This window comes from Taudactylus pleione, unplaced genomic scaffold, assembly GCF_031769625.1.
Source record: "Taudactylus pleione unplaced genomic scaffold, aTauple2 ptg000032l, whole genome shotgun sequence".
NCBI lineage: Eukaryota > Metazoa > Chordata > Amphibia > Anura > Myobatrachidae > Taudactylus > Taudactylus pleione.
Window position 1 is genome coordinate 9936475 of NW_028284434.1, and position 26093 is coordinate 9962567.

Consider the following 26093-nt stretch of genomic DNA (forward strand, 5'->3'; position numbering starts at 1 on the left):
GGCCCTAGTCTCCTGTAAGGTGTAAGATACTGAGGGCCCTAGTCTCCTGTAAGGTGTAAGATACTGACGGCCCTAGTCTCCTGTACGGTGTAAGACACTGAGGGCCCTAGTCTCCTGTAAGGTGTAAGATACTGACGGCCCTAGTCTCCTGTAAGGTGTAAGATACTGACGGCCCTAGTCTCCTGTAAGGTGTAAGATACTGACGGCCCTAGTCTCCTGTAAGGTGTAAGATACTGAGGGCCCTAGTCTCCTGTAAGGTGTAAGATACTGAGGGCCCTAGTCTCCTGTACGGTGTAAGATACTGACGGCCCTAGTCTCCTGTAAGGTGTAAGATACTGACGGCCCTAGTCTCCTGTGAGGTGTAAGATACTGAGGGTCCTAGTCTCCTGTAAGGTGTAAGATACTGAACTCTAATATTAGAAAAGGAGGAAGCATTTTACCTTCCGTAGTGCTGTAGATTTCCTGGCATTTCTGGGCGTATGGGAGAGTCTCTTCCTGCTAGCTACAAATAGAAAACAATCATCCATTAAAAAATGCTGACAACTGAGCTATAGCAATAACAATCATATAAATCTGAATCCAATGCATTGTCAATAATGTTCTCATGTAAGAATAATAAAACTCATTCTAATCCTACTTTTTACTGGGTGATGTATAGTTGGATGCTTCCTGAATCAAAAGCACATGTGTAAACTGCGCCAGTAAAATAAGTAAAAAAAAGAAAGAATGCATTTTGCACAACTTGCAGAGCTGGAAGCATCTCACGTTGTGCGCAGCTCTGCAAGGATAGCAAATGTGCCAGGTGGCCTGTAGGATAAAACAGTAGTATATGTATGCATCTGGTTTACACTTAGGAGATGTGGTTTGTTAGGGTTAGTAGTTACAGTACAGTCATTTAATGAATAGTCATATACATAAGACAGCCTGTTGGTGTTGGAATTGTTAATATTATTACATTTGTATTAATACTACAATTGAGTAAAGGAGCAAACACAAAACAAAAGCTCTACCTAAGTTGAAAACAATAGAAGCAGATTTTATCTCCCCTTTTTAAATTGGGAATCTTCTTTTTTGCCACAGACTGAATGCACAACTCAATGAAATACTGTAAAGAGACAGCAGCAGCCACACTAATCAGGATGCACTCACGCACTTCATAAGTGGCTGCAGAGTCATCACCAGTGTATACAGTCAGGTGCATAAATATTGGGGCATTGACAGAATTTTCATATTTTGGCCTCTATTCACCACCACAATGGCTTTGAAATGAAACAAACAAGATGTGCTTTAACTGCAGACTTGGAGATTCAATTTGAGGGTAATTACATCCAAATCAGGTGAACGGTGTAGGAATTACAACGGTTTCTATATGTGCCTCCCACTTTTTAAGGGGCCAAAAGTAATGGGACAAACTAAACAATCCTAAATCTAACTTTCACTTTTTAATACTTTGTTGCAAATCCTTTGCAGGCAATTACAGCCTGAAGTCTGGAATGCTCTATGCATTATGCTTTATGGTTTATGGCTTTATTATGGTTGCTTTTGCAGTATGCTTCGGGTCATTGTCCATCTGCACTGTGAAGCGCCGTCCAATGAGTTCTAAAGCATTTGACTGAATATGAGCATATAATATTGCATACTGCAAAAGCACCCAAAGAGTTTTTTAAGGCTAAAAAGTGGAATGTTATGCAATGGCCAAGTCAATCCCCTGACCTGAATCCGATTGAGCATGCATTTCACTTGATGAAGACAAAACTAAAGGGAAAATGCCCCAAGAACAAGCAGGAACTGAAGACATTTGCAGTAGAGGCCTGGCAGAGCATCACCAGGGATGAAACGCAGCGTCTGGTGATGTCTATGCGTTCCAGACTTCAGGCTGTAATTGCCTGCAAAGGATTTGCAACAAAGTATTAAAAAGTGAAAGTTAGATTTAGGATTGTTTAGTTTGTCCCATTACTTTTGGCCCCTTAAAAAGTGGGAGGCACATATAGAAACCGTTGTAATTCCTACACCGTTCACCTGATTTGGATGTAATTACCCTCAAATTAAATCTGAAAGTCTGCAGTTAAAGCAAATCTTGTTTGTTTCATTTCAAAGCCATTGTGGTGGTGAATAGAGGCCAAAATATGAAAATTCTGTCAATGCCCCAATATTTATGCACCTGACTGTAGGCTGTAATTCCTGTCCATGTAAAAGCTTTCCTGTGTTCACATTAAGGATGTCATTAACCCAAGATTTGTTCAACTTTTAAAAGGGATTTTGTTTTTTTTATTATTGCACTAAATGGATTTGGCCACCCAATTTCACATCCAAACTTCCCTGTTATTTTCGTATACATGAGCAAGTGGCCATTTTCTGCAACTCTGCTTACAACAATTATAACATTGTAATATGAATATCAGGAAATTGCATTTTCCAGAATATATCCAGAGCACCAACCAGTATTTAAATATAAAATAAGGGCAAAGTAATACCAAGCCCTCAGGAATTAATTTGATATTTTGGTAATGAACCGCGAGTGTACAATAGGATTTGTGGTGTTTGGTAAAAAGTTATAGGCCGGTATGTAGAAGAGCTGTAATTCCTGCATAATGTTACTTTCTTACACAGAAAGAAATGACAAGGCATGGGGAAGCCAAATCATAAGGTAAGGGTGGCAGATGGTAAATTACACCTCTTACTATAAGGCAGGGCTTCCCAAACTCGGTCCTCAAGGCGCACCAACAGTCCATGTTTTAAAGGATATCCATGCTTGTACCCAGATGGTATAATCAAACTGACCGAGGTACTAATTAAGTCATCTGTGCTGAAGTATGGATATCCTTAAAGATTTTTGTTGGCGACGGTGGCACTTACAAAAGTTGTAAATGTCTAAGTCAGAGGTTCCCAAACTCCACCATTAAAACCTGTACCGTTAGAGGACTGAGGGCCGTATTCAATTAGGTGCGAAAAGCCGTTTTCGGTGAAAAAGTTTAGTCAATGACGTAATTTAGAAAGGCGAAAACTTAACCCCATATTCAATTCCAAAGACTTTTCTCCGGTGAGGAAAGTCAATGCATTGGAATCGGCGAAAAAGATTTGCCTATGAAAGCGGTCGAAAAAAAAAATATAAAAAATGCAGAATTGGGGTTTTGGGGTGCAAACTTGCGAGAAACCACCCTGCACCCTCGGGACAATCCCCCCAAGCTAAACTGTCAAAAACGTTCTAAAAAATACTTAAGACCACCCCAAAAGAGTGCTCTCATTTCGGGGGCGAAAAAAAACAAAGTTGGGGGACAAACATAAAAATTAGCGAAATAGACTCCAGGGGGGTCCCCAAGATTGCAGGCGCTTGCGGCAGGTGGATCTTTAAAGTTTTTTTAAAACTTCACATTAATAACTTCAAAACATGTACCCCAAATTTGCTGGGACTAGTTATTTTGAAGAAAAAATATTGCTTAATGCCATTCTTCACCACTTATGCAAAGACGCTAACAGCAAGCTTTTAGAGAACCCACCCCCCACCAAGTTTACCTTTATTAGGGGTACTAAAACACCCCTATAGCGATCCCCTATGTTAGTGCAGCTTTTCGGTGGGTACAGACTGTTTTCCCCATTTTTAACAGGACTTTTCTCTGGTTTCGAATTCACCGGGTACAGTTTTCGCTGCTTTCTAATCGAATACGGGGATAAGAGAGGTCGCGCGCGATACTTTTACACCAGCGATGATGGCGAAAAGTCCGGCATGCGAAAAAAGTACTCGACTTTTCGCACCTAATTGAATATACCCTGAGTTTGGGAACCACTGCTGTAAGGTCTTTCCATTTATATTTACCTCAGGTTCGGTGTGCCTTGGGAAGAGCGATGTAGTGAGGTATTTATACAAAATTCGCATATCTTCTTGTTCTAATCCACTCCTACAAAAGAGAACATATATCAGGCCCTATAATAATCAGCTGAGGTGCAAATGTCGAAAATATTGTCATATACAGTTTCTACATTATCTTCCCTTCCCACTGCTAATTGCAATCACCCAGGCTGTTGTGGTGGAGCATGTAGTGTAGAACAACCAGACATTGGAGTGTTATCACTGTACACATAAGGATTTGCTCTTGTGGCCCTTACAGTCCGATACTACCCACGCATTATGGGGCCTGCAAGAATAAAGGTCAGAATATCCGTATGGCATTTAAATTGTATACCTGAACATGCTTTTCTTAATCTTAATATTAAGATTTGTTTTTATAAATCTCCAACATTTTACTCAGCGCTGTACACTGAGGGAATCATAGTACAAATAAATTGTTCACAATGACATGAAACAGACGGTAAAAATGGTCTTGCCCAAATGAGCTTACAATCTAAGAGCTGAGGAGACAAATTGTAACTGGTGGTGGGGGAATTTTATCGTAGTTCTGAAAGGGAGAAACATTATCAGCCACCAATAGGAACGCAGATATCATGGACTGGCATTTCTGTGCAGCTACCGATTGTGTGGTATGGTTGGAATGAGGAGACATAAAACATGAATTAGTCATTGTAGAAGTCTTGAGACAGTCAGCTGCTGGCAACCATGACTAAAATTTCACCATTTCCATTAACCCAACCTCCTTCCCGCTCTAAGCTATGCAGAAGACTTTCTCTTTTGTGCTGCCTGGGCACTCGTGTTTATCCACCAGTTGTGACTAGCTGTGTGCTCTGGATATTTGTTTGTCATCATGCTTATTGCAGGACGTAGAGCCAGAACACTTGTTCCCCGTGTACGCAGAAGTTGTGGCAGCAGCTGCTGCAACCAAGGAGATCATCAAGGTGGAGCAGAAATGCCGTCAGCAATGACCGTTGAACCCTCTGGGTCCAGCAGCATTAGTAGATCTTCAAAATAGCCCTGTCCAAGGTCGGAACACTCCTCGGCACCGCCATGTAATGTCCCACTGTGTTGGCAAATCAAATCTAGAACGGGTTTATATTTGCTAGGAGATGGTGATGTGGGAGGTTGGGCACGGTGCTGTCTGCACCATCTGATCAAAGGCAGGCTAAACTTTTAATCATTAGACACATTTGGATCGCCTCAGAGCGCTACCTGCTGTGAAGTTGTGCAGCTGTTTTGCATCAAATTTTATGCCGCTACGCATAGTTTTGTATTGTAAGACGGCTTCCTTTTCAGGCAGCTTTAACATCACCTTAACTTTCCCAATAACAGCTTACTGAGAATCAGACAAACAGTACATTCTCAGGACAAGTTCCATTAAATAAATGCAGAAAGTCAAAACCAGGAATCAAGCTCCGGGAAAGAACTGCAAATGGCAGGTGCATGGCCATAATCATCGGAACAGATTGGGAATTTCACTTACAAAATAGCACAAGGTGGGCTGAAAAATGTTGAAACAAAGTAGTGCTGACTAAAAGGTGCCCATACACCTGCGATCGGATCGTCGCGATGCAGGGATGCGATCGGAAATTTACGATCACCCATCGGAAATTTACGAACGCTCACCATCGATATTCAGCGATCTGTCGCTGGATCGCTGACATTTGACATGTTAAATGTCCCCGATTTGACAATTGCGAACATTTTTGGATCACGATCGTCAAGATCCAACATGTTGGATTTCTGCGATCCTGCGATGCCGGGTTGCAGCATCGCGGCAATACGTCGCAGATGTATGGGCCCATCAGTTGTGTTGCAAATGACCCTTTCTGCATTTCATTGGTACAATTAGCAATCTCAGTTCTCAGGTGCTCAAAAAGCCTATAGGTAACAGCCTTAAAAATTAAAAATGACAGCTTATGGTTAAATAGTTGTGGAGTTAAAATTGTTAGATGATGAAACTTTTATTAGTTATACTTATGCCACTCTCAAACAAGGCCAACAACTTGCAGCTTATTTATATCCCAATACAGCATGTAAATGAGACACACTATAGTATGTGCTGTAACGGGAGCAGGATAGCTATGATCTGAAACCAAAGCTGTGCAGAGCCACAGTGCCGAGTGTTAACAGGGAATGGCAGAGCGCAGAGGCTGGTGATGACAGCTCTGACGGACAGGGACACAAGGACGCGTTTCCCTAATATTTCCCACCTTAAAGGAAAAGGATGATATGGATATTTCACACTAGTGCAACAGCATAAAACAAGGGGAGATTCTGGGGATAGATAATCCATATATATCGTAAATTTTAAAGTGGCTTTTACTTAAGCTATAGAATGTAAGCTCTGATGAGCAGGGCCCTCCCTCCTCTTATTTTCTCTACCTACTGATGTAATTTGCCAGGTGTCATTCGGTAATTATGGGCCTAATTGAGTTCGACAGATCTCTCTACTCGGGTGAATCTCTGCCTATCACCGTCCTATTTTTAGTCAGACGGGACTTGGCCAGATCCCTCTTTCCATGAAAAAGGGCGTTTCAGGGCGAGAACTGGTCAACAACAATGCGATCATATGCAATTTCCCTGACTTGGGTGAGTGTCATGGGAATGTAATGGGCACGTGTGCTATCCTAAGTAATGAGAGTGGGATAGGGCAACCTGTTTCTGATATTGTAGATTCTAATGACGGTTGCGGAGGCTGGTGTGACATCAATAGGAGGCACGGCTTAGGAATTGCAGTCGCATTAGCCCTACACACATTAGCATAAGGTAATAAATTACATTCTGCTGCTGCCAGCATCTACAGCCACTTTGCATATGACTATGGGCCTTATTCAGTAGTGCACGTAATCAGATTCCAGATTATAGATTCCTGGTTGAGGCAAAAGCGTTTACAGGGTGGTGCAGAGGCGGAGACGTCCTGTGTTGCCGGAAACAGGGGTGTCACCCACGTTTTTCGTGAGCGGCAAGGCCAGGACCTGTATCCATGGACGCAGAATCCTGGCCTTGCAAGCCGGCCAGCCTGCATAAGCTAAGGCTTACTCAGCTGTCCAGCGCCAACATCGCGACCGATGGTGATCCCAGGCTGCGAGCTCGGTCACAGCGCTGAATTCGCAGATGCAGTAGAAGGTGTGAAACACATTTTAGCATAGACGGAATTGCAAAGCTGCTTGAGTGTGGCATTACAATTCCGTCCTCTGCTGAATCGCCCCCTATGCGTGTATATTACTTTGCAAATTTGTCTGTAACAGACTAAATTGACCACTTTGTGGGAAGAGATAGGGGAGGCCAGGAGATGCTGGGGATAAAAGAAGAGGAAGCTACAAGTGAAAATGATAATAAACAGAATAATTTACAGGCCCAATCAGCGACCCCTGCCCTGCGGTGCCCTGTGCCATGGCACAGGTCGTACCACCCTAGTTACGGCCCTGCTGACGGCAATTGTGATCCAATTAGCGTAGGAGAGCTTGGAGACTTTCCAACCACGTTTGGGCACATCCACGAGGATCAAAAACCTATCCATACACTGAACCGCAGACATATGGTCGAGATGCACTACATCTAAAACGCATAATGTGGTAGACAGGAGACGATCCCGGAAAAGAACAATGTCTTGGTTCAAATGAAACTGCAAAACCACTTTAGGAAGGAAAGAATGCTTGGTATGCAAGACCACCCTATCGGAATGAAATATCACGGAACAAGGCGGCCAATTCCGACACCAGATAGATGGAAGCAATGGCCAGAGGAAAAACCACCTTCAAAAGGAAAATAATGCAGTTCCACGGATTCAAGAGGCTCAAAGAAGAGCCTCCAAAGCCAAATTGAGATCCCACGATGGGATAGGAGACTGTATGCCAAGCACACCTTGATGGAAGGTCTATACATCTGGAAGGACTGCCAACTGTCTTTGAAAAAAGACAGACAGCATGCACACATGACCCTTCAAAAAAGAAAAGCAAAAGGCCGTTTTCAACCTCTCCTGAAAAGAACAGAAAAGTCGCGGAAGGAACCTACAGAGACCCTGTTGCGCTCACCAAAAAATGCCACATGCCATTGGTGACTGGGCAGCAGTAGGCTATGAGTGCTGTGCTGCAAGAAGGTCAAAAGGCGTTTGATTAATCCTGCGCACATTATGCTGAAAATCCTTAAGTGAATAAGGGGTTTAATGCAGGCACATCACAGCAATTTTAAGACTTGGCAGGTTAAGGCAAATCCAGCGGAATCTTGTGCAGATAATTATGTCACGCCTGGTTATAACAGATCTGTGTAATGCCGGGTACACGACTAGACAATATGTCGTCTAATCCGGCAGATTGGAGAGACATATAAGGCATATCATCTAGTGTGTACCTGCTATGTCGCTGATGATGCATGCTCCCACGCGTCATCGCCCGTCAGACAGGCAATATCGTTACCGGGGGTCATGCTGGTGTGTGCAGCATGGCCCCCGCTGTTGCTCCGTTGCTTCCGGCATCGGCAAGTGTGTATGCTGGCTCCCTGTCGGGTCCCATCGCTAACGAGGCCGGTACACAATAGAAATAGTCTGGTGTGTACTGGCCTTAAGAGTCCAGTTGCGGTAGATATAGAGATCCTCATACACTATTGCTCAAGCTGCGCCAAATAGCGACTCGTCCGAGTCAGCCATCTTTGTCACTTAAAATGTGCATCTTTTTTGCATAAATAAAACAACTGGAAGCATCAATACTTCAGTGCGGTCAAAGTCATAGCCCATCATCACCAGTACACTGGGAGTGGTGTTTTGCTGTGTTTGCAATGGGAATAAATAATTCCTCTCGGAGCATCTCAGTTGCGCTGGGCATTTTGTGCCATATGGCGTATTGACGCTAGGTGTATGACGACCTCTGTATACAGTAGGTTTGTGGCAGAGGCAAGGTGTAACCAGGCAGAGAGATCTGCTGGTTGGTTGAAAGCTGGGATCCCTGGATTACAGCTCTGGCTGAGTACAGAGCAGTTTGCACAAACTACTGTCTGTCTGCAGCGGCTTAGTGTGAAAAGGGCAGAACAGCAGAATGTGAGCAACGCACAGCTTAATCCTATGAGCTGCTTAACAGATAGGTCACTACATAAATGCTAGATCAGCTACAAACAAGATATATGATAAATAATGTTTCAGTGGCAGTAGACCACCCATGCTTCTACCAGTAACGCTGTAGACTTACAGACTGGACATGTACACCATTCCCACTAATGGATGAGAATACTGTTAACTTTTTCTGGTCTTAGAGGGTGAAAGTTCACCTGTGCCAACAAGACCCAGTGCTGTGAACTGATAAGCCATGCATCTTTGTTTCTTCTTTCCTTTCACACCAAGCTTGTAAATGATTACTGCAATTTATCCCTCTGCAGAAATGGAACACATAACCTGAGAGGACGAGTCGGGTAAAGTAACAGGCTGTTATTTCTGTTCCGATCAGACATATGTGGTGCTATATACAGATCTATAGCAGAGACTACCCACTTGGAGACTAAAACAGGACCTTTAATGGCAGCAATGTGATCAGCTCCCTTTAGGATTTCTCTCATTAATGCTCTTCCCCTCATAAATACTGTACCTATAGAAGTGGTGTCTGTAAGGTAGAATGTCTGGTATGAGGCAGGTGGCTACTGAGCCTCTGGTGTCCTTGGGCTTGATTCAAGTCCGGACTGTAATGAGTGTTATCAAAGCAGTCTTCCGATTATCGCAAAACTGCACATGTACAGGTTGGGACCTGCGATATCGCTCAGATCCCCCAAGCCACAGCATAAATGACATGCTCCAGAGTTTGGGCTTTCCTAGCCTGCTTCTCGGAAATGGGTCGCGATGGTGATTCGAAGAAGCGTCTACAGACGCTGCACTCGGATTGCTATTGCTGTCAGGGGGAGTCTGCTTCCTAAAGGACGCCTCCTGCAGTATTTAATATTTGCCGGATGGTATTGCACAGCCGATTCCTTGCAGCCGTGCAATGCCGTCCGGACCTGAATCAGGCACTTTGCCAGGTGTTTGGACAAAACTGAGCTGTATTAACCCATCTGTGACCAACAAATGATATTAGGATATTATTATCCATGATTCGAGTCATTTTGCATGCATTAGTCCCTTTTGCTGGGGGCTAAAATGCGCGATTTTACATTTTAAAAGCAGATTCAAAGTCACCAACTTAATAGGGCTGATGCAATGAGACGTGAGGCTTACTGTGCGGGTGCAGCTGTGCCCTGAGCTATTTTAGTACTGCGGCTACCCTGCGCGGTAGGCCCCAGAGGGTGCACTTTAACGTGGAGGAAAATCGGTTTACCGTGCTGGGTAACTTTATAGCTCCAGGCACTTAAACCGGAATCTATGTAACGTGCATTAGCCGCAGGCTTACCAGGAGTGGAAATGGGCTTGTAATTGAATAGCTCCGGGCGTCCAAGTCTGGAGCTACAAGCCTGTGGTAAGCTCTGCGGCTAATGGAGTCTGCCCCAATGGAGTGAATAAGAGTAATAAGGAACAATGACGTTGTCAGGGAGAGGTAACATCCTTGGCAGTTATGAATAGCGTGTAACCCATGATAACGGGTGTCATGCCCAAATGTGCACAAGCAGAATGGTTTGGAAATCAGCAGTGATGTCCCTAATGTACAGATGATCTGCGGGTGACTAGACTGCGCTTGTAAAAGAAAGAAAAAAAAGAATATAGACAGTAATAATGTAGCTCCTATCAGTTTACCAATCTATGATTGCCATAATGTAATTGATGTCGGTCACCTGGGGTATACACCTACTGTATTCAGGCTACAGCCTTACTGCCACCTACCAGATGAGCTGGTCATTGTACAGGAACGCTGTATACTTTACAAGATTAAGACTTTCTTCCACCCGGTTAATGAATGACTGGATTTTCAAGTACGTCATCTTATCTAATGGAAAAAAACTGATACCGCCGAACACATCGAGCAGGTCACAAGACTGCAAATGTAATGTCTGCAAATACTGTGGGAAGAGGAAATCACAAAAGATGGTTAAAAAGTCTTAAACCTAGAAGTCCTAACATACTGTGCACACTTGGGAGCCTGGTGCACCATTATTGTGTAGTGGACAGTCTTAATCCTTTTCAACCTCATACAACATATCTGCTACAGACCATACGCAGATTAAGACTCTCCTACAGCCATACCTTCTTAGACCCATCCACTCTGCTCTCACTTTCCCTAGTGACAACCCTCTGATACTGCTTACACCCCTATTCCTACACACAACCTCTCCCACTGCTCTCTTCTCTAAAAACCCCCCCCCCAAAAAAAAAACTTACCCTCTCCCGTTGCTCCCATTCCCTCTGGGACCTAGCCTCTACTCCTAATCGCACCAAACCACTTTCACCACTCCCCATTTCTCCATTCCCAAAGCTCCCCATCTGGGACATTCTCTACCTGCCTCTAACCACTTATCCATCCCAACATCTACCCACAGCACACAACCATCTCAGACCCACTCTCTCCCATCCACTCCCAATCCCATTCTAAAACACTGCTTCCATTCCACTGGAGAAGGCCCTCTGGTACTAAATACACCCCTACTCATTCACTCTTCCCTTAAGCTTACCCACTCCCACTGCTCCCATTCACTTCAACCTAGAACTACCCTTATTCACACCAGTTTCCACCACTTCCCATTTGTCCACGCTCTAACCCTCTCCCAATGCTTCCTTTTGGGCCTTTTCACTGCACCAATTCTTCCTCTGACCTACCCTCTCCCAATTGCATTCATTTTCTAGATTTAGGGCAGTATTCAATTAGCGGCAAAAACGCAAATTGGCCAAAAAAACACTGGAGATAAATTTTCTCCATCCCAGACAAAAAAAAATAAAAATGCAAAAATCACAATTTTTGGCTAAAAATATGGGGATTTCTTTCAGAACCCTTTGGACACCCTCCCTAATGATAAATGACCCCTCAAAAAAAAAATCATAAGTTGCGCACTTTGGCGAAAAACAATTCAATTTTTGGGTTAAAAAACAAAAAAACATTGATAATGGTTTTAATATATTGGGTCTGATTTTTCGGGGGACGGTATGGATGTGTGAAGCATTTAAACATTGCACGCGGTTGCAGCAAGCAGGTTTTTACAGTTTTTAAATTGCTTTTGTACGACACGAAAATATACTTGCACCCATTTTAATGTACCCCCAATTTACGTGGAACAGTAATTTACTGGAAAAAAAAATAGCTTCCTATTATTTTAAACGGTTTTTATTTTTTTTTCACCCAAAATTTGGCGGTAATTTATCGCCAAGTAACTTATCATTAGGGGGGGGGGTGTTCAAAGGGTTCTGCAAGAAATCCAAACATTTTTAGCCAAAAATAGGGATTTTGCAGGTTTTTTTTTTGCCAGGTCTGGGATGGAGAAAACCCATCTCCATTTTTTTTTTTGCCAATTGCGTTTTCGCCTGTTTTTTGCCGAAAATATCAGTTTTTTGGGCGTAAAACGGCCATTTTCTTCAGTTTTCGCCGTTAATTGAATACAGCCCTTATTGTGGAAAAAAATAAATTAATAATATGTATGTATGTATGTATATATATATATATATATATATATATATGTGTGTGTGTGTATACATATATACATACACACACACACACACAATAACATCACAGCTAGTTTTCAAAACTAAAGGTGTCCACAAACTGGAGGATTTTAGGCATGATAACAATGCATTGGAACGATACATCGTTTAAAAAAGTGCAAATCGTGCAGCTTCAAGGAACAATAACAATCTGCGGCTCTTTTGTCGCATATTCAGATCTTACCCACTGCAGGTAAGATCTGGCAATTCTCGATGCACTGGAAATGATTAAGGACACACGATAGGTCGTTAGTCACATTGCACAGTTTAGCAAGATATCGTCTGTCCAGGAGTACTGGGGAGTTGCCCGGGGAGTTCAAAGAAAATAGTTGACGACATTGCCTCTTTTGCGAGTCGTCCAGTGTGTGGGCGCCTTCAGACAGATTTCCTATTACTTTAAAAAATTTATTAATGCACAATGTTTTTTTTATTTGTTATTAGCATATCATGGCTGCAATTTATTATACCCCACGAAGTACCCAGAAATGGAATATAAATATATATTCACCCGATGAAAGAATTTCTCTAGTCTGTCTTTTAGAAGTGTGACTCCACCAGCTTCCATCGCCTTGGTAAAAGTGCCATTAAATAGCTGTTGGGGAGACGTATTACACAATCAGTTTTGCTTTCAGCTTGACAGAAAATCAGCGAAGAGACTACAGCCCACTTGTAATAGCCTGTAAGTTGTGGGCAAAAGTGAGATTTCAGTGATATAGTCACTAGGATTGAAGGAACAATTTTTTTTCATATATATAGAAGGCAAAACCAGCCTGGTTTGTCATAAAACAAATTGCTCCTTTAAATCTAGCTGCTATATCACCAAACTCTCGTAGATTATTGCATTTGGCCTACATTTTTCAAATGATAAATAAAAATACTATAGTATACCTGTATATAGACTACAATAGATCTGTATTTCACACAATTCTTACACAAATAATACCTAAATTATTGTTACTTTTATATTTATTATAACATTTTGTTGAAGTATGATGCAAATAAAACAATATTTAAATTTTTCTTTTTTTTTGTCAAATTAGAAGGCAAACCTGAACAAGAAACAAAAACACCACTGACTGACACAAAGGGTTCAATCCTATCAGCAGCGAGATTCCTCGTGGCTATATGACGCACTTACACTTCCTCTGAACTTTGATCGCAGCTATAGGCCGCACTTACGGTTCTCCTCTGGACTCGCAGATTTTTGATTGCAGCCACATAGGGCTGTATACAAAGATTTACAAGTTTGGGGCGAGATCGGGCTGCAAGGGAGGTGAGCTGCGGTGCAGTTATCGGCGTTTCTTTGCAACAGCAACTCGCCCCGCACCTAATAAGATTGACCACAAAATGTTTAAGAAGTTAAAAGAAATAAGTAGTAATGTGTTGGCCACCTTTGGCTGTAATAGCCCCCTGCATTTGGTCCAGGATTTCACACAAAACAGGTTTAAGTTCGTTCAGAAGAGAAAACTGCAGGGTCCTAATCATTCCTTCCATCTAATCCTACTGGTGCTCTACAATTATAATACGGAGATTGGGAGAGCTATTATTTATTAAGTTATTTACCTTGTGTACACATATTACACAGCACTTTACAGATATAGTCACTGACATACCAGTTGCAGTGGAGCTTACAATCTATATTCCCTACTATATTTACACATACTTGGAGTTAATTCTCTGACAGAAGCCAACTAACCTACCAGCATGTATTTGGAGTGTTCTATTACGCCGTACAGATACACCCACTCTTCCTTCTCGCCTTTACGTGGCCAAATGAGATTTACTTTGATTACTAAACAAAACCAAATACCATAAGCTAACTGCTTTGGAAAGTTGGCCCTAGCAACCTTTTTAAATGGATGATGGCTCACCCCCTTAATGGTCATACAGTAATTCCATTACTACAAGGATACAACTCCGAGCTGGTGCTGTACCTGGGACCCTACAGCTCTCTGCTACTCCAGCAGCTACATTTGGTGCATGGAGACTCTGGGGGAGATGTAAGAAGAGGTGGTAACCAGTGGCGGGTCTGAAGCTGGGGCTGAAAACTAAAAGAGGGGGAGCACACAAACTGCACTCCCAAACTGCTGTCCGGTGTGTGCTGCACCTGGCTGGTCCCTGGTGGCTTCCCGCTGACTCCCGGTCGTTGATGTTGGAGTGACTTGGCAGCGTTAAGGGGCGTAATTTGTATGGCTCCTCTTCTATTCGTTTTGGACAGCGCTTCAGTCTCAGCTTCAGAGCATCCACTGGTGGTACAGTAGATGCCAAATGTGCTAAGACCAGCGCTATTGGACACATAGGTATGTATGAAAGCGAACGTAGGGAAAAATCACTTTTCTCTACATTATCTGCAAACATCTAACAATTTTGCAGCTATTATTGTATAAAGGAAAACCATTGTGATGTGATTAAAAAATGGTAAGTGCATTCTTCTTGCTCATCGTTATTCACATATCGGTATGTGTACTAACCTGCTGCGGCCTCTGTGGTGGTCTGCTGCGCATGAGATGTTTGCAAGATATCATGCATGCGTAGTGGGCCGGCCAGGAGGCAAGATACAGTGCATCAGCACTAGGCGGATGTGCCGTGGGTCTTGCACGGATCACCCACTCTGTGCAAGTAGGTGGTCCCACTCCAGCAGCCAATATTTTAATACATCTTCCTACAGTACTTTGCTTAATAAGAGACAAAGCAGGAAGTGCTATAGCGGCATAGTATGTACCACTATAGCACAGGTTCTCAAACTCGGCCCTCAGGACCTCAAACAGTGCATGTTCTCCAGGTCTCCTCACAGAATCACAAGTGAAATAATTAGCTCCACGTGTGGATCTTTTAAAATGTGTCAGTGAGTAATGAATACACCCGTGCACCTGCTGCGTGATCTGCAAAACATGACCTGTGTGGGGTCCTGAGGACAGAGACCTGATTCAGACCCGGACGCCAAGCTCACACGCTGTCGCCGATAGTCGCCCGTCTGCGCGACCCAGTCACTACGATCGGGAATCGTGCGTTCGTAGTACACAGACTGAGCACTACCTTGAGTGACAGACAGTGCCGTTTGTGGGTTGCAACAGGGGAAGGTCCAGGAAAACGGGGGAGTGTATGTGTGAACGCAGGTATGTCTGAATGTCAAAACGTCGTCATAATTAGCATGGATGTGTCATTGTACACGTCACCTGGTTGTATTTCAGCCTGCAGTGATCGCAGTGCTTGAGGCGGGGTAGGGTCTACCTCAAGTGTTGCGAGCAGCTCCGATGGCTCTCGATGTTATTGATTAATCATACACTTCCCGGAGAGGATGTGCGCTAAGGAAAGTGGGCATCTTTATACCGGTGTGCTATCACTCTGCCATCGCTCTCTAAGACATAGAGGGGGTCCTTAAGTCTGGCCGTGCGCTCACGGAATTTGCATACCCGGCCCGACGGCTGCGAAAGTGTGCTGCATTGCGTCCGGGTCTGAGTCGCCGACAGAGTTTGAGAGCCACTGCTCTAGATTATAAGATTTCAGGAGAAGGGTCGTCTCCATGCTGTGATCCTCATCTCCACCATAATGTAGTTTTGTTTATGCAGGATTTCTCATGCATGATTTGCTCTGTACAGTGCTTAGTGTTTTGTGGTGCCCTACACATAACCGATGATGAGGGATGCGGATAACCCCACATAACACAAAATATGCAGAATAGGAATACAAACACTTTTGTTAAAAGAACCTAGTTGGGAAGTTGTATTAAATCACAACAATTTAATTTGGTTCTAAAAACAGAATCTTTCTAGAGGTGAAAGGTTCTGTGTAGAACGGGTGTCTCTCTGGTAGGTATAGATTTTTATATTGTCGAAGCCTGATAATTGGCTGAGACAGGATCGGTTTAAAATTTAATCTGCGCAATGCCATTTTGCGAATGGCAATGAGACGCCATTTTGCGACTGGCCGCCCAGCGCCATTTTAGTGAATCTCCCCCATTATAAGTACATACGACGATGCTATTATTTAGCATCGTGAGATTCCCACGCAATAGAAAGAAGTTAAAAGTCCTCACCACTTAAATACACAGTCACTAAAACACTTAAAATGATTAACCCTGCAAAACACGTACCATGGTGTACTCCACAAACACGTAGTCGCACAACGCTAACTAGCGTCTTTTCCCAATACTTACACACTGCACACTTACATAAAAAGGTTCCCCAGCATTAAGGTTAATATTTAAGGTTTATTCAGTATTATTAATGTTGTGAAATAAATGTAATTTGATATCTAAGGTTTAGTACATGGTAAGCAGACAGTGTTTGGTGTTGTACTGATCCACTGTGTCTTTGCAGATTTCCGGTACCATCGGTGAAAAGATCGCAACGTGTCTGCAAACTATGGACTATAGAGAATTAAACATTAAAAAGTACTCTGTAATGTAACCAGCTTAGATTTAGCGTGCAGCGGGAAAAAGGATACAAATGGCTGTTGGAGGCTGGTTTGTGTCCATTCGAATTGACCTATGAACTATACTGTAACAGAAGAACCAGGAAGAAGAACCAATGGAATCATGCCAAACTGTTCTATTGTATTGCCCATCTCTGCTAGTGTATATATGTGGGCTCTTTAAACTTGGATGCCAGTCTTCTAGCCTTGCTGTTGACGGAGGTTTCTATATTGATGCCGGTATCTGGGTCCAGAGCGCGTGCGTATGTAACAACTGTACCTTGGGTCTGTATGATTTATTTGCGCTAATTGTATTTAGATCACAACGTGTAACCATCTGTTTTTATATTGAATAATAACTTTTTATGCTTTGGAACCACATTCAGTCTGAGAGCATTTATTTCTTGTGCGACTCATAACGCTAAATAGCAACAATTTTAGAAGGTATAGGTAGGTAGGAATCAATAGTATGTAGAAACAGTAGGGCTTTTTTCTATTTCTATTTTGCTTGTGTGTTGGTTCTAGGACAGTATTTTGGTGGGGAAAGGGTGGTGATATGCATTGTTAGTAAATGTCCACTAATTTGGCCAATAGAGAATAAAGTGTAGGGAGGCCGGGACTTTGGCCCAAAAAAACCCGGCAGGATATGAATTCCCGGGATTGGTGCTTCCAGTCCTGGAATTACAGCGCGCATGCACAGTTCAGCTGAGCACTCAGCTCAGACGCGCTGCCCCAGCCCAGGCAGACTGAGCGTGACATCAGAGGTCACGCTGCGCAGCACCTCATCTGCCTCAACAGCCGCGCCGCCCGCTTAAACGCAGGTGACACAGTGAGTGCCGTGGCCGCAAGGTGACACAGTGAGTGACACTATCACTGTGTCAGACTGTTAGTGGCCAGACACTGTAGTGGGATTGTTACTGCTCGGACTATGACTTGTTGGAGCGAGGAGGACTGGGTGTCACTAGTCACTGCTGGGTACCTGGGCTGGCCCTGCCTGCACTCTCTCTGCCAAACTGTGCTGTGCACTGCTGAGTGGGCTGATTGCTGAAGCTGTGGCTGTGCTGCTTCAACTGGCATGGACTCTGGAGGAGGGTGAGCCAACTGAATGTTTTTTCTTAGTGTGGGGCCGGTCCATGATGATGATGTATGTTATTTTATTCCTGTAGTGTGGGAGCTGCGCTGGCTGGGAATCCCATGAATGTTATTTTATGCCTGTGGTGTGCTGAGGGCCATGAAAGTTTTGTTTCTTTCCTGTGGGCCTGAGGTTCTGGGCCTCACACACCATGGGAATAAAATAACATTCATGGCCCATGAATTTATGTCCATTAATAATATTTTCATTAATCAACTCAATCCCAGATATCCTAGGAATTCCAGGATTAAGATTTTTAAAGTACCGAATCCCAAGATTGAAAAACAATTAGACGGGATTGGCTTATGGCTTAACTAATAAAGTGTATGAATGGGGTCAGATCCACAATATGGAATTTATTCCTTAAAAAGATTTAGACGTCAGACAGTGTATAGGTTACTTACCTTATACATTTTGTAGCATTGCTTCAGTACAGATGAATACACTTTGTCCTTGAAAAACAACAAAATGGTAAAAGTAAATATATATTCTCTGAAATAAACATAGCAGAGAGGACGACATTCCTCCTACAGTCACTCTGGGTAAGCTACAGACGTCACAGGAACTGTGGAATCCTGCTAGAATTACGTTAAAGGTATTATACTTGGAATATAATCACTGAAGTCTGCAACTGCTTTTAATTATCCAAATTTACAGTATGTCCCTTGCACAAACTCTCTCTATGTTTCCCAATATCCTTTCTTCCGGTCTCAATGTCGAGGGGTCCCCTCTTATGTTTTGTCCTGGAGTCCCCACTTACCTATTGCTCTATACCTCACCCTGCAGTGTTTACCTATTCCTTATAGCATCAAATCTCATTGCGTCTGGGCCATATTCAATTAGTGGCGAAAAAGGCAATTTTTTTTCGCCATTGTCAAGGGTGAAATTTTCACCAAAAAAGAACATGGCAAACAGGCAAAAATGGAGAAAAAAAAACTAGAGAGAAGTTTTCTACATCCCAGACCAGGAGAAAAAAAAATAAATAGCAAAATCTCTATTTAAGAATGTGCGGATTTCTTTCAGAACCCTCTGGATACCCACCTCCCCCCTAATGGTAAATTACCACCAAAAAAATTAGTAATTTGTGTACTTTGCCAAAAAATGTCCACGCAAATTTTGGTCGAAAAAACACCCAAAAAATCGTTGAAAATGGTTTTAACGTATTGGGTCCGATTTTTCGGGGGGCGGTATGGATGCATCAATTGTTTTATACAGCAAACGCGGTCGCAGCAGGCTGTTTCTTTACGGTTTTTAAAATTGCGTTTTTACGACACAAAAATATACTTGCACCCATTTTAACGTACCCCAAATTTACGTGGAACAGTAATTTCCTGGAAAAAAAATTGCTATAATTTTCAACAATTTTTTTTCCCACGGTCGTTTTTCACCAAAGTACGCAATTGACAACATTTTTTGGGGGTAATTTAACATTAGGGGGGGGGGGTCCAAAGGGTTCTGAAAGAAATCCCCACATTTTTAGACCAAAATGGTGATTTTGCATTTTTTTTCCTCCTGATCTGGGATGGAGAAAACTTTTCTCCAGTTTTTTCTCCATTTTCGCCCGTTTGCACATATTTTTTTTTGGCGAAAGTTTTTCCGTTGTTTTGGCAAAAAATGTCCGTTTTCGCCAATGGAGGAAAAAACGGTCGTTTTCGACGCTAATTGAATATGGCCCTTAGTATTTTCCCAAAGGACCCAGACCCCCTTCCTCTTCCCAACTAGTTAGCTAGCTTTGCTGACAACCCCCCCCCCCCCTCCCCCCATGATATGCCTGGATCTTTAATCAGGCTATATAACTTCAAGTTACACTGGCAGGTCGTTGTACTGCGTGGGGATTACCACACTGGGAAAAGACTGCTAAGACGGCTTTGGGAAGAGATTTTGATATTGCGGTAAATACAACAATGGCCCTCTACTGAATGTAGTCTCTATTTTTGTAGAACAGAGGTTTAATATTTGCAAACATGTACAAATAGGGGTGCAGGTTATATAATTCATACATTTTCTAAATACAACTTGTCACATTTGAGAAAATGTGTTGCACTACATATGCAATAGCAGGGCCTGAGGGATATATTTACTAAAAAGATAGTGAAAAGGGGCAGACTAGATGGGCCAAGTGGTTCTTATCTGCCGTCAAATTCTAGGTTTCTAAATTGCGGGTTTATAGAAGTGGAGATGTTGCCCATAGCAGCCAATCAGATTCTACTTATCACCTACCTAGCACCTTCTATAAGATAATAGCTAGAATCGGATTTTGTTGCTATGGGCAACATCTCCATTTCTATAAACCCGCACTTTAGTAAATATACACAAGAATCGGACTGCATTACTCCCTTCTGTCCCAGACTATGGCAATGGACTCACAGAGCTGTTAGCACTTGTCACAGATTCACCTTGATGTCTAATGGGTAACTTTTCTTCACCGCACTCCGAGCAATATAACTAGCTGCAGGTGAATTACACAGGCAAATAGGCACAAACAACGGGGGCCTGGTTCTGAGTCTGACGGATCTCTGTGCGCGGACACAAATAGTTTTTACATGCAGCGCATACGCCGTAACGAATTTACGCACTTTTGCACATATCTGTCCTATTCTAAGACAGACGGATCTGTCTTACCATGAAATTGGGCACTTCGCGGCAGGAATTGGGTGGCAACAATACGAACACACGGAACCACCCTGTCTTGTGGGAGAGTCAAGGGTGTGAAGCTCTGTGTGATTGAGATGTGTGCGTACAGGGAAGAGAAGCCTGCTGCCCATGGATCTCTTACTCCTAGCAGCTGACGTAAAATCAATGAATGGCACGGCTTTCCACTTCCAGAGCCACAAACCCCTGCATTAGACCTACAGATTCTTGCACAAGGTAGGAAATGTGACTTCCACGGCTGCCCGCAAATACTATCACTGTGTGTGTAACTCAGTCAGTCTCTAGGTGGGTAACAAAACAACTATGATGATTACAGATTTCAGAGGATTAAAAAGGAAGAAAAAAACATTAGTACGCACACAGGACTGCCCTGGTGTCAAAAAAAAAAAAAAAAAAGATTGAGGTGTACCTACAAGGAATAAGTAATGGGAAACCTTATCTATTTAGAATGTAAGCTCGCACGAGCAGGGTCCTCTTTCTCATGTGCTTTTCCTTCCCTTTCTATTGCTTACGGTACCTAACCCTTGACTTCTGCCACCGTACTAATTATTTGAGGGTTATGACGGCTGTTGCAGAAATGTTTATATACCACGCACTTGTCCTGTGATGTCTTGTACTGTAATGGAGCATACACACGGTCAGATTTGTCAGACTTGTCAGATTTGTCAGATGAACAACTGAACGATTGAACGATTTTGCCAAAGTTTTGAACGATTGAACGATTTTTGACTGCATTAAAATGAATGGAATCGTCCAAGTCTGACTGCAAACCCATCAGATGTCAGATATCGTTATCTGACAAACGGGAACGCGCATCGTTGATCGTCCATTGTTCAGGCATGTCAGATATGAACGATTTTCCTTCAGATATGAACGACTGAACGATTTTTAAATCATTATCGTTCATATCTGAAGGAAAAATCTGATCGTGTGTATGCACCATAAGTCACTGTTCTCTTGTTCAGCTCAATTGTTTATGTACTTTGTTAGGCGCTGCGGAACCCTTGTGGCGCCATACAATTAAAAGTATAATAATAATGATGCCAAGATTAATATGCAGAGTCACACCTATTGCCAAGAGTAAAGTGCACAACCATATCTAGTGCCAAATATACTTACTTGTTGCTCTAACCACTCCAGCCATCGGCAGGTCCCGCAGATAGTGCTGTTCCTGCCCTAATCACTATTATATATGACCTAGATCTGCCTCATTTAAATACTGCTGTAAAACGGATACACTCAGGAACAGACTAAATCACCTATAGGGATATCAATATATAAATCACAATTAGGAACAATGCAAGTTTTGGTAGCAATTGTAGCTCCGCCTCATTAAAAGAAAGAGCAAGAAACAGACTAAGAAGTTATACAATACAGTCAATACTATGTAACTATGATAAAATATAAAAACTTATTAAATTGATTCAGTACCTACCAGTAACTCGTCTTCTTGGTATTCTAAAACAGCCTTCCCATCTTGTTGCTTTTCTAAAACTGGATTTTTTACCACCTAAAAATGTAATAAAAGAAAAAAAACAATTAAACAAAACAAACAAAAAACAAACAAACACTGGAAAAGCCAATGATGTTTAAACCTCTCTCCTATTAACCAGTGTAAATCATAAAACCAAAGCAACAACACTGCTTTCCATGTGCTCAGAAATGAAAAGTGAATATTGTATTGTTATATAGAAGAATGAATTCTCAATTTCTCCTTCATCCTCGGGAGACACTAGGGCTTAGCGAGTGTAGTGAGGAGACTAAGCACTATCAAATCTATCACTCTGACTCAGGCTGCCTCTCTGACCTCCTATTTAGTGAGTGCCTGATGGAGCTGGGTACTCTTTTTGAGGCTCTGATGTGCAGCCAAATTATTATCAAGCATTTTTAACTATTTTTAAGTTTTAATAGTTTGGCTACATCAGGTTCCTGCAGTGGCTGCTTGTGATGCATGGACAGGGGAGTAGCGAGGGTGGTTCCAGTGGAGTATGAGCTCCTGGCGCCAAAATGGACAGAGGGTGTCATCCAAAGTTCCGGAATTCATGGGGTGCTACATAGTATGACGGCCGCCTGTTAGTGTTATCTCGGTTAGTTTGCTCTACATCCTAAATAAGTTACGGATTTCTAAAAATATTATTAGGAGACCTGGAATAATAATATTGGTGGTAGACAGAACATGACATGGTTAGTAGTACTCACATTAATAAAGGTGCAATGTATATTTGTGAAGTAGGAGCATAGCTGAGAAGGGAGCTTCCCATAGGTGTTCCCACTCCAGTTATAGTAGCTTGTGGCCGTAATTGCAGTCATAATCTGTGCACCCTGTGGAATCTCACTGTAGCACATGTATTCTATCAATTTAAGTGAAATGATAAGAATATATAATACAATCTCCTCTATTGACTGATGACAATGATTCAAAGGAGATAAAAGTTAGATCCTAGGTGTTATACATAAATAAAGCAGTGCCAAAGCAGCTACTCCTTAATTTCAGATGCATCACTAAAGCATTCTATTACCCCAATGTACCTCAATGCCCAGCATAAAACTGCCACTGTTTGCTGTTTCTCTCTTCACTTCAGTATTCCCCGGCAGGTTGGACATACCCAACTAGCACAGTTCAGTACAGGGAGGGGGGATGCTATGACATGCTCTTTCTCCGGGCGCCATGGTTCCACGATACTCCTCTGTGCATGGAACAGTCTGCATAGTTGCTGTTCATGCCTTCTTCCGCACCGGGAGCCCCTTCTCACCATGAGAGCCTCTTCAGAGGGCCATAACTGCCTCCGATACCACCATCATAAGGAACCTCAAGATCTTGGTCAAGAGATAGCAGTGGCGAACTAAAATTAAAGTCATGGTCACTGTCCTCTCTGGTCATGGTCTCAGTTAGCAGTAATGAGAGGTACGTGAGCTGGGGCAGGGTGTCAGGTGGTGGCATCAGAAAGCTTTAGGGCAATACACATTTTTGGGGCCCTCCCATGCCTTACCAGTAAGAGCAGGCACTACAGCCATCAACTCATCACCCCCATCATTTCTCCAGACCCTCCCTTTCCTCCCTGTCTCTCCAGACTCGCCCCCCTTGTGTCTCTCTAGCCTCATTCCCCAACTCCCCGCGTCTCTCCAGCCTCACTCCAAACACGTGTCTCCAGCGTCATCCCCCATGTCTCTACAGCACCATCCCCTGTGTCTCTCCATCTCTCTGTGATTGGGCTCTGTCAGGGATCTCAGGGTATAGATTTGCAGGACTAAGGAGGTGCACAAGCAGACAATCTCTTTGTCCCATATTCCCACAAAAAGGGGATGGCCTCTAAGCAGACTACTGCTTGAGTACTTACATTAACACACCAGGCTTATATTAGGCCAAGCATGCTGGTCCCTGAAAAAAAAAAGAAGATTCATTCCAATAGGTCAGTGGTTGCTTTGTGGGCAACGAGGCTGCTGAGAATCTGTGCATGTCACACAGGACTGCTCCTGTCCTTAGGGACAGCTTTGAGACATCCCCAGGGACCCTAAGGGTGAAGGGGAAAATAGGATTTTTGTGCTTAGATTAATTATTTTTCACCAACTCCAAGGGGGACACAGGACATCCTCCCTCACACTTCTTTTTGGCTTTGTTCTATTCAGTTTTGTTTGTCAGAGCAGTGTCCTTCCTGCTCTCCCGCTTATGTTCTGCCTCTATTTTTTTGGGTTTGGTTAGTAAAAAAAAATAAAAATAAATAAATATATGAGAGGCAGCCAATCGGGGAATAGTAAGGGAGGCTGTGTATTTCTGTATTAAGCAGGAGCTTATGATAGGACATCCTTTGCTTTAACTACAGTTAAGCAAAGCATGTCCCATCATAAGCTCCTGGTTAATACAGTAATACACAGCGCTTCAAGTAAGGAGGTAATTAAAAAGACATATATATGTAATTGTTGTTTATTTATATAATTCAGACCATATGTAGGGAAATAGCAAGATTATTATAAATATCAGTTGTAGCTACAACATACATTTAAAAATTAATTAAAAAAAAGCTCACCACAATTCCATATACATTCAAATTACAGTGAACTAAAAATATATCAAATGTAATCACCTGTTAATATAAAGAATCTAATAGACACCTCATGCATATAAAGATTCCTTATCTTACTGTCCTAACATCATAAATTACTGCTCTTGTAGTTGGAAAACACACGGTGAGCTTATGTTAAGGGCTTCCCAGCGGGACCACTGATGAATCTCCAGCACAGTTGCCGATTAAAGATTGCATGTAATCGATGTCAGTAACAAATTGTAACAATTGTCCTTTGCAAGATAGTAATATTGTTCCACCTGTATAAGAAAACATCCACCACTTGAAAAAATGTTTGTTCTGGCAAATCCGAAGTATATTTTCCTTGATATAATATTGAATAAATCTCAATTGCTTGACATCCATAGTCGATCAATAGAAGCTTAGTAAACTGTCACTCTATAAGGACATAGCCAAAATCTTCTCAGCTCAATGGCTATCAGCAGTCAATGATGATCCCGGGATTGAGTAAGTCATTATTTATTTTACAGTCACAGGGTGTGGTGTGGGACTGGGTGGTGTGCCAGTAGCAGGACTCTGACCCTCCGAGTGTTCCTCCCATCTCTCAGAGCCAGAAGATCCTTTAAATCAGCCTGAAGGCTGCCTAATCCATGCAGCATCAGCCCGAGCTGCCGCCACTCAGTCTCTGGCTGCACCTCCGGCTGTGTCCTCCACCGCTGCTGAAAGGGGCTAAAGTGGGACGGGTAGCGTGGGGCTGCGCTACATGACCTCTGACATTATGCGGCACAGCGCAGAACCACACAGCTGGGCAGCATCTGGGCCGAGTGCTCAGCACTGCCTAGCAGAGAAAAAAACAACAACAAAAAAAAACAAAACACATGGCGCACATGCGCTGGACAGTCCCGAAATCCCGAGATTGGAGCCTCCAATCCCAGGAATTCAAATCACAGTAATTTTGGTGCCAAATCCCAGTATCCTGCTGATCCCGATCCCTAGTGCCTAGTGCCCCATCAGCTGACTCGAGAGAATAGAAGGAGGCTCGGGTGACTTGGAGCCATAACATGCTGGCCAGGTTTGATACTTGACGCTCAAACTCTGGACCTGATTCAGAGCCGCTCGCAAGCAGCCAGATGGTATGTGAACGCGTACGCTTCGTTCTGCGTGTGCACAAACTCCTCTGTGCGATCACAAACCGCTCGCTCGCCAAGCAAAGACAACCCAGTGGAATGAGTGACAGGAGAGGCAGTTTGTGGGTGGTAACAGGGGGAAGGACACTAATAACGGGGGAGTGGTGGTGTGAACGCAGGCGTGCCCGAGTGTTCCAACGCCGTTTCAACGGCATGCATAATTAACAGGCAGTGTCATAGTACACGTCATATGCCTGTTTTTACACTGAAGTCCTCGCAGTGCTTGTGGTAGGGTAAG

General features: G+C 43.0%; 1 protein-coding gene across 1 annotated transcript in view; it reads right to left on the reverse strand.

The window, feature by feature from the left end:
- Positions 1 to 26093, reverse strand: part of CCZ1 (CCZ1 vacuolar protein trafficking and biogenesis associated) — a 57091-nt gene that overhangs the window by 15879 nt on the left and 15119 nt on the right. The window contains exons 5-10 of the mRNA XM_088451963.1: positions 22082 to 22156; positions 18399 to 18446; positions 12958 to 13041; positions 10644 to 10819; positions 3815 to 3896; positions 441 to 502 (exon numbers count right to left, since the gene is read on the reverse strand). Of these exons, the coding sequence (XP_088308089.1) occupies positions 441 to 502; positions 3815 to 3896; positions 10644 to 10819; positions 12958 to 13041; positions 18399 to 18446; positions 22082 to 22156 (527 nt within the window). The remainder of the gene's footprint in view (positions 1 to 440; positions 503 to 3814; positions 3897 to 10643; positions 10820 to 12957; positions 13042 to 18398; positions 18447 to 22081; positions 22157 to 26093) is intronic.